The sequence below is a fragment of the Monopterus albus genome, unplaced genomic scaffold (assembly GCF_001952655.1).
Source record: "Monopterus albus unplaced genomic scaffold, M_albus_1.0 scaffold312.1, whole genome shotgun sequence".
NCBI lineage: Eukaryota > Metazoa > Chordata > Actinopteri > Synbranchiformes > Synbranchidae > Monopterus > Monopterus albus.
In genome coordinates this window covers 63,388-73,334 of record NW_018128192.1, presented here as the reverse complement: position 1 = coordinate 73,334, position 9,947 = coordinate 63,388, and the positions used below count along the sequence as shown (strand labels likewise).

Here is a 9,947-nt window from a genome sequence, read left to right as displayed (position 1 = left end):
GAAGGGTAGCAAAGCACGTAGCATTGGAGGGGGATACAAACTGTTTTATTATGGTGTGGACAGGAAGAGAAATGGCGTAGGAGTGATCCTGAAGGAGGAGCTCGTGAGGAATGTTTTAGAGGTGAAAAGAGTGTCAGACAGGGTGATCAGTTTGAAGTTGGAAATTGAAGGGGTAAGAGTAGTGGAAGCTAGGCTAAGAAAGGAAGTGGATATCTGTGAGCAGCAGTATGGCTTCATGCCCAGAAAGAGCAGTACTGATGCAATTTTTGCTCTGAGAATGTTAATGGAGAAGTATAGAGATGGTCAGAAGAAGCTGCATTGCGTCCTTGTAGATTTAAAGAAAGCGTGCGACAGACTGCCGAGAGAGGAGCTATGGTACTGTATGAGGATGTCAGAAGTGGCAGAGAAGTACATCAGAGTAGTTCAGGATATGTATGAGAGGAGTATGACAGTAGTGGGATGTGCTGTAGGTCAGACAGAGGAGTTCAAGGTACAGGTGGGGCTACATCAAGGATCAGCTTTGAGTCCCTTCTTGTTTGCTATGGTGATAGACAGGGTGACAGATGAGGTCAGACAGGAATCTCCGTGGACAATGATGTTTGCGGATGACATTGTGATCTGTAGTGAGAGCAAAGAGCAGGTGGAGGTCTGCTCTGGAAAGAAGAGGAGTGATAGTCAGTCGTGATAAGACAGAATACATGTGTATGAACGAGAGGGAGGGAAGTGGAACAGTGAGGTTACAGGGGGCTGAGGTCAACAAGGTGCAGGTGTTTAAGTTTTTGGGGTCAACAGTCCAGTGTGATGGGGAGTGTAGGAAAGAGGTGAAGAGGTGAGTGCAGGCGGGTTTGTGTCAGGAGTGTTGTGTGACAGAAGAGTGTCAGCAAGAATCAAAGGAAAGGTGTACAAGACAGTAGTGAAACCAGCTATGCTGTATGGGTTAGAGACTGTAGCAGTGAGGAAAAGACAAGAGGCAGAGATGGAGGTAGCAGAGATGAGGATGTTGAGGTTCTCTTTAGGAGTGACCAGGACGGACAGGATTAGGAACAAGCACATCAGAGGGACAGCTCAGGTCAGCTGTTTTGGGGACAAGGTCAGAGAGGCCAGATTGAGATGGTTTGCTGCCAGGCAAGAGGTCAAGAGGAAGGCCAAAGAGGAGATATATGGATGTGCTAAAAGAGGACATAAAGTTAATTGGGGTGAGAGTAGAGGATGCAGAGGATAGAGTTAGGTGGAAACAGATTATTCGCTGTCGCGACCCCTAACGGGAACAGCCAAAAGAAGAAAAAGATTTGACTAGACACTGTCAGTGTGTCACAGCTACCTGCAAGTCTCTGCTGCTGAAAATCATTATGCTGAGGAGATCACTGTCTGCAGACTGGCTGCTCTGACCTCACCAGCAGTGTAACGTTCAAGATTTATTTATCCTCATATTTGTTTTTTGCTAAAGCATACTAACCAGGTTGTTCCTTGTATTAGTAAAAAAAATAAATGAATCAGAATGAGTTTTTGGTCCCGGTGGTGATTTCTGTCATGATGATCAGTGGCTTTGAGTCACAAGTCAACAGTCACATCTGTTCCTTTTGCTGTATCCTTTGTTTTGTGGCTGTGAGTGCATGCATTAAAAATACATTTTACAAAAATTGGAGAGGACTTTTCAAGTCAAAAATTCACAATAAAACGCCATCTCACCTTTCATATTGTGACAAAAATTGAAAGAGGAAAATTTCACACTAATTAAGTCCTGCAGGGATGTTTCTTTCCCTTCCAGCCGTACATTGTTCCTTGGCAGCTTCCTCATGTTTTCTTGAACTGCTGACCTCACAGTTCCAGTGATGACAACAAGTAAATGAGCCATCAGTGACAGACGGCAAGCCAGCAACACCTTCACATCTCCTGTTCTATGTAGCTACATCAAGACCTTAAGGTAGATTACCATGTAACATGAAATCTATGACAAATTCAATTAAAAAAAAATCCAAAATGTAGCTTTAACTGGAAACTACACTCAATCATGCACAGCATGCTGCTCTTCTTAATTGGTTATTTCCTGAATACTTTTTTGTACATTTACATTCCCAGAGTTGAGAATTTTAGAGCTAAAAAAAAAAAAAAAAAAAAAATTCTCTGGTTCCAGTTTCTTAAATGTGAATATTTGCTAGCTGTCCGATTTTCCTGTGATATTAAATCTGAACATCTTTAGGGTTCTGCTAGTTAACAAAACAAGCCATTCAAAAATGTCAGCTCAGATTCTAAGAGACTGTGATAAACATTTTTCTTTTCTGGCATTTTATGGACCAAACAACAGATGAGTTAGTCAAGATAATAACTGTAAGGTTATAAAACAAGTAAAAATAATGGTTTGTTGCTGTAAGGTTTAAAAAAAAATTTTAAATAAAGCATTTAAATTGGTTTATAAACTGAGTTTCTTGTTTATTATTAACATATGATAATTTGATTATTTATCCAAACCATTCTTACGTAAGAAAATCTTTTGAAATATGCATTTCACAACCACTGCACCTCAGCATGTTTCTGCAGACCCGTGCATATATATGGTATATTACATATCAATATATAAATCTAAATGTTGTATCAGCAATGATTGTATGTAATATGATAATGTGTAATAATTTTATAAATTTTAAATTAAACTCCAGAAGTGCATAATCAATTTGACTGTAAAACAACTGTAGAGTAAAATTTAATATTTTTAATACATTTATCCAAATTTCATTTCACTATGATCTTTTTTCAAAGCCATTTCGTAACAAACAGTCTAAATGGCGTCACCATTCAGCTGGACAGAAGTCAAATCCTGACAATCTGGGAGGCAACTATGTCCAGCTTAGTGCACCAACATCTCCAGGCCAGCAGGTTATTAGGAGGCAGCAGTGGGGTGGGCGGTTTGTGTATGTGTTTGTTTGGGTGTGGGGTGGTCTGAGTGAGGTGCGTGCAAGGGGGACCATGCACCACTGTCGGCAGTGGAGGCACTCGAACATCACACATGACAACCTGTCAACCTGTCATGCCTTGACCTTCAGGCGCAACAGCTGTTTGGTGTGTGTGGATACTATACTAGGCTCATTATTTAGGGACTTTATGAAAATGCATCTACATTCCAATGTAAATTTACATGTAGATACATTTATTCTGAATATTAATAATAAACTGTGCTGAACACTGTCTTCTGGAAGCAAGTAATAACTTAAATTACTGTAGGTCCAGGTATAAACCACATTAATCAATGCATAAACCTTTTTTACGGACAAAAGAAATAACCACATTTCTCTGTCCACAGATTTCAATCAAACCTCTTTTCTCATCATATTTGTCTTCAATTTGTCCGTCTTTGTATTTTACCCTTTCTCTTGGAGTGACTGTTGTCCATATGTCCATGCTGATCAGAAAAAGTCTCAGTCACTGTTTGTTAGCAAGACAGAGGAAAGGATGGATGATAGATGGATAGAGGAAAGGGGAGTTGGAGGGATGGGGAGAAGTGTAGGAGGCACTGACAGGCAACCCTCCCTGACCTTTGACCTTAGTACTGGAGTGGCCCTCGTCTATCTTTGTTACACTTCATCTGCAGACAGCCAACTGTGATGTTGACGGATTTGATGTCTAAGCACATCACAGCAGATTAGACAAGAGGTAAATACTGCAACTTAGATAACAGGGTACATACTGAAATAAAGGCCAAATGATTCCTGTGTCACATACCAGAGAACCTTTAGGAAATTACACCATTTGATCTTTGACTGAAAACTGCACCTCTAAAACCTAAATGTTTAAGAGTGTGCTAGTGTGCCTAATTTAATTTTATACCACAACCAGAGAAAAGACATGATTGGTATATGTCTATAAAAGTCATATATGATGATATCTCAGACTTCACTCTGTATTTTGATGTCAGGTTTGCTCGGGGGCATCTGCCTCTCTCACCTCCGTCTCTTTGTTTCTCGGTTCCTAATCACGCCACCTTGCACACCTGCCACTTGTTTCCTTAATCAACACCAGCTGCATTCACTCAGTCCTTCACCTTATTTATACCCCACTCACTTTTCACTCCCTTGCCAGTTTGTTGATGCTCTCAGGCCAACAACCAGCGTCATTATCTTTGCCAGTGTATACTGTATATATGTATATGTTCATTCACGTTTTGTTCCTCCTCTCTATCTTCTCCAGGGACAGTTACCTCCGGACCATTACTCCTCACCACTCTCCCAGCCTCCACCAGCCAGGTTGGTACACAGTCGTCAGACTCCATCTGCTCACCACACATCTCTACTCTGTCTCCTCAGCTGTTTCCACGTCCACCGGCAAGCCCAGGAGTGACCTTAGTGTCCGCAGCTAGGCCAACTTCACCTATGCCTTCCCTGGACAGTTATTGCTAGCTGATCAGCACCTGGTTCCTCTATTTCCCATTATTTCTGTTTAGCCTGTTTCTCACCTCACCTGTAGATAGTCTGTATAACACCAATAAATTTTGCTTGCACTGAAGTCAGCCATCTGGGTCATTCTTTTTCACTCACTCACCGTCCCGTGTGTGAGCGTTTCTAACATTTAACTGTTATTCCAAATTCACTGAGAAGCCCCAGTTTCAACTGGTGCTACATCTCCAGATCTCAGCAATTATTTTGGTGAATTACCGACAGGATGTTTTCCCCCACTGACTATATAATGACTTACCTTCTAGTTCCTGAGAAAACTGTGGACCTGAAATCCTTTTTCTTCATGAACTCAATGATTTTCATTTCTCTCTTAGCAGTTTGGACGGGGCAGAGGGGAAAAGGGCTCGTTTGAGTTTGGCCTCTGATACTGGCCAGTTTAACAACTCAGACACGCTGAATAGGTGTGGTTGTGAAAGTAGGTGAATGTAAGGTCATTTTGTAAAAGGTAAGAACAAGGTAAAGAGGTCAAACAGGAAAAAGACAAAAAAAGAGGAAGAATGAGCATGCAAACAACATGCAAAGTGTAACTCAAGAGGAAACAAGTGAAAAGCAGGGGGAGTCACATACTCTATCATATTGCATATGCCTAAAGTATATGTTGACTGACCAATTTTTCATCACTTTCCTAATCAACTTCAGTTCATAAACAATGATGTTTTGTGTTTTCATCATTTTAGCATCCAGAAGCAGATTGTACCTGTATGGAAAGGGGGGTGACTAGCTGTAAGTTTTATTTGTACCTGTTTCCATGGACATGGGAGGCACAGAATGCAAAGCTGTAGTGTAGCAGGGTGGGGTCGATCATGGCGCCGTTCTCTGCCCTCTCCAGCAGATCACTCAGGTAACATAAATGCCGATGGCAGCCTCGAACACCGTAGCGAGCACAGTACTCATCCAAGACAAATACCTGACCAGGACTGAACCAGCCCTGTGGGCAACACACATAAATACTTCTGTGTGACTTCTCTGATAAGATAAATATATGTTAGTACACACATACTAATGCCATACAAGACTATAATCCAGGCATCTTATTTCACATTATCTTTACATACAGATACAACCAAAATATGGGTCCTTGGCTTCCTCTCAGTGTGACCAGAGTGTGTCCCAGTGCTTCATAGATGTATGTGTGGTCAGAAAATGAAGTGAATCTTTGCTATCTGGATTTTACCACTAGGCTATTTTGTAAAGTGTGTGTAACCTCCATAAACAGTAGATGTGCTGTATTTAGCGATAGCTCAGGCTCTGATCTCCAACCTGCCCATGAGATTGTGAATTTTCTATATCTTGCTCTCCTGTGCACATTCTACTATATAACTAGAATTACAAATTAAAGATGTAAAGCATTTAGAAAAGTGCTCTACAACAATTACACCTACTTTATACATTAATACAAATAAATAAATAATAGAAATAATACAAAACAGCTTTATAACAGCTTCAAAACCATTTTGATGGTAGACTGACGTTTGTTATTGGATTTGGGTTTTCCACTGCAGATGGTTGTCATAGCGACACTGCATTACACTGCTGTGACGTTCGTCAGCAACCAACACAATAGAAATAGAGGACATTGAAGGTATGCTATACTTGATTCTCAGTATGTGACTGTTTTTAGTTAGTATAGTATCTACAGTAAAGTAGCGGTTAGCATTAAATAAGGTTGCTAACCAAATCTTGGCCCTTCTGCATTTATTAATTTTAGACCAGTGTCTAAATTACCTTTTATGTCTAAAGTTCTGGAGAAAATTATTTTTATCCAACTCCAGTCTTTTCTGACAGATAACGACACTGAGGAGCAATTTCAATCTGGTTTTAAATCAAAACATAGTACTGAGTCTGCATTATTAAATATCAGCAATGATATCCTGTTGGCTAGGGATGCTGAGGATTCTGTCTTATTGATGCTTTTAGATCTTCCTGCTGCCTTCGAAACTGTGGATCATGGAATCCTCTTATCTCGCTTGGAGCAGTGTGTACGAATTCAAGATACTGCTCTTAACTGGTTTCGATCTTATCTCACTAATACAGGTTTTACTGTTCCTCCTCTTCAACAGTCCTTTCCTGTTATGTCCCCCAGGGATTTGTGCTTACTCCAGTTCTGTTCTCATTGTACATGCTTCCTTTGGGATCTGTCTTAAGGAAATATAGCTTTCTTTTCATTGTTATGCTTACGACATTCAGATATACTTACCATTAAAGGCAACAAGAGGGATGTCATTATAGCAGTTTGACTGTCTGGCAAACCTGAAATCATGGCTGGAATGTAGTTTTTTAAATCTCAGTGAAAGTAAAACTGAGTGTGTGCTATTTGGAGACTTGATGACCTTAACTTCTTTCGACCAGTTAACTTCTTTTGACCAGGGTCGAAAGAAGTTACAGTCTGAAGTTGACTGTAAAAAACCTAGGGGTGATGTTTGATGGTGACTTAAGATTTGACAAGCAAATCAACTCTGTTGTGAAATCTAGCTTCTTCCACCTGAGGTTGTTAAATAAAGGCAAGTCATTCTTTTCTTTTAAAGATTTTGAGATTGCAATCCATGCTTTAATCACTTCCCGTCTTGACAATTGCAATGCTCTACAGTGGAGATCAAAATTTGAGAACAATCTACAATTTCCTAAATGTCAAGGTCACTGCTTAGTCCTATTTGAAATTATCCAAAGTAAAAGAGCAGTATTTTAAGCATATTTCATGAGTTACATATATTCTGAAGCACAGTATAAAAAACTTAAATTAGTTATTTGAAAAAGACCACTGATCAAAATTCAGATACATCCCAGTTATTGGTGATAATCTGGCATCTGGTGCTAATTTCCTTAATTATCTGACAAACTCCATTTAACTGGCAGCCTAACTTTCCAGTTTTCACTGACTTTGCAAGATGGTGAGCTGTTCTAAACTGACTGAAACCCTTTGGCAGCAGGTTGTCCAGATGAAGGCAAAAGGGATGACCCTATCAGCCACAGCAAGATAAGTTGGTTGTTCCAAATCTGTGATTTCTAGAATATTGCATCTTTACAATGTCACAAACCCATTCATGTCCCCATACAAAAGACAAATGCAAGAGAGGACAGGATAATGCGGAGAATCTCAATGGGCAATCGGTTCAATACTGCAGCTGGAATTGCTCGCCAGTTCAGCGCTGAACAGGGTAAGGATTTGTCTCACCATACAGTGTCTTGACGTTTAAGAGCATTTGGGTGACCAAACCTCTCATTAGCAGAAAGAATCAAAAGGCTAAACTAGCCTTTGCTGAGGAGCATGTTGTGTGGACAGAGGAGAACTGGTCCAAAGTTCACTTTAGTGATGAAAGCAAGTTTACTTTATTTATGTCCAATGGGAAACATTATGTTTGTGACCAAACTGGGGAAAGACTTGAACCCAAAGTGTGTAAAGAAGTCAGTGAAAGGTGGAGGAGGAAGTGTCGTGGTTTGGGGAATGTTTTCTGCAGCAGGAGTTGGGTATCTTATACAGCTACATGGCAGAGTGAATTTTCATGCAGGACAATGCCTCGTCACACAGCAAAATGGGTAAAGCAGTTCCTTGAAACTGAAAATAAAGAAATGGCCAGCCCAGAGTCCTGATTTAAACCCAATAGAAAACCTCTGGAAAATCCTTGATGACAAAGTTATGGCCAAGAAACCTACTACAGTCGCCAAAATGTGGAAGACACTGGAAGAAGTGTGGACTCCAGTGTGTACTATGGTATTAACCAGTCTTCCCTCTCTCGTCTTCAGATGGTTCAAAACAGTGCTGCTCATCTTCTGCCAAGTACTGGAAAACCTGCACATATATCCTGGTACTGACCTTTCTCCACTGGCTTCCAGTCTGTTTTAGAATAGATTTTAAGCTCTTAATTTTCATTTTTAAGGGTCTTTAGGGTTTGGCACTATCCTACCTCAATGAATTAGTTCAAGTCTAGTAGATCCTCAGATCGTCAAGGCAATTTCTCTTAGAGGCTTCTAGGGCCAGATATAAATGCTGAGGTGACCATGCTTTTACTGTTGCAGCCACTAGATTGTGGAATAGTTTAGACTGACTACTGACCTGACTGCTTTTAAATCATTGCTTAAAATGTATTTATTTGCTTTGGCTTTTAATAATTACAGTACTTACGCTTTTCTTTTAATTTATTGACTGTGTGCTATTTGTGTGTTTGTGTTATTGTGTGGTTTTATTCTTGCATTGATTCAATTTATTTTATTTTAGTTATTTATTGTGCTCTTATTCTGCCAATGTAAAGTACTTTGGTCAAATGGATGTTGTTTTTAAAGTACTATATAAATAAATTTGATATGATTTGATTTTTTTAAATGGTGCTTTCTATGATCCAGGACATCTCGCATGTTTATGATGCGGCTTCTCTGACCAATCGCTAGTCTGCAGTGTTTACACAACACTGTTAGGTATCGCCTTAGCCCTCTTGGAATCTTGAAGGAGGTGATAACAAAAATAATGCCAGGTACCAAGTACTATCCCCAACATTTGTGTTCTGCCCTTTGGTTAAAAGGCTTTAGATTAAGAATGTTAAAGGTTCATAATAACTCAATTCATATTCCATTATCATATTTCATAATTCAGTTGTTGAAATTCATGTTAAAAAAAGGGAGGTAATCAGCTAAAATCACCTTGTATGCAGACAGCATTAGTTTATCTGTGCTTTATTGTAAAGGCTTAGTCACTGCTATGCATTATGGGCAGAAGAAGTTCAGGAGAAAAACATGTTTAGCTATGCATGTGGAAACTGCCCCAAGTGTCTTACAACTTGCCTACACCTCCAAAATCAATGGCCAAAAGTTTATCGTTTGCTTAAGAGCTGAAGTAACATGAATGTGTAAACTTTATATCATTTATAAGTGCTGTTGTAGATAATTTTTTTATATGTGTTCATTTCCAGGAAATAGACTCTAGCCCTTGACCAATGTTAGCTCGAAGATGTGAATACATTGGCATATTAATGGTGCTATTCATTCATATATGCAACCTCATTAGCATAACAAAAGATTGCTGAAAGTATTGCTAATCAATATACTCGTGAAAATCGAGTTTGGCTCGCTGTTTACCTACGTTTACACACTGGGTGTGTAAAACACATAGTGGGAACAGTATAGTGACAGGCCATGTGCAGCAGTTGGTGAAGGGTGAAATACAAGACACAGCCATGGACAACAATTGACATAGAAGCGGCATAAATGATAAAGCTATCTCCGAAGCCAGCCACAGCTCTTCAACCTCATCCAAGCCTCTATCTAAAACCAACTCCAGAAGCTCACTTTCTGCAAAGTCCTCTGTAGTTGAAGCAGCCACCAGAGCCCGAGCCTTAGCTGAAACTGCACTAAATAAAGCTGCCTACACCAAAAAATAATTCAAAAGGCAAAGGGCAAGGCTGGAATTAGAAAAGGCTACACTAGAAGCAGATTTAGAAGTATTGGAGATGGAGAAAGAGGCAGCGGCCGCTACAGCAAGGGCTGAAGCCTTAGAAGCGGGCGGAGCCG

The 9,947-nt window shown here is 40.0% G+C and overlaps 1 protein-coding gene across 1 annotated transcript in view; it reads right to left on the bottom strand.

Annotated features, from left to right (window-relative positions):
• The window catches only part of LOC109973945 (calcium-dependent secretion activator 1-like), a gene marked incomplete at its 5' end in the record, with an annotated part of 241,653 nt that overhangs the window by 177,138 nt on the left and 54,568 nt on the right, over positions 1-9,947 (bottom strand). Inside the window, 1 exon segment of the mRNA XM_020623851.1 lies at positions 5,189-5,376. Within this exon segment, the coding sequence (XP_020479507.1) occupies positions 5,189-5,376 (188 nt within the window).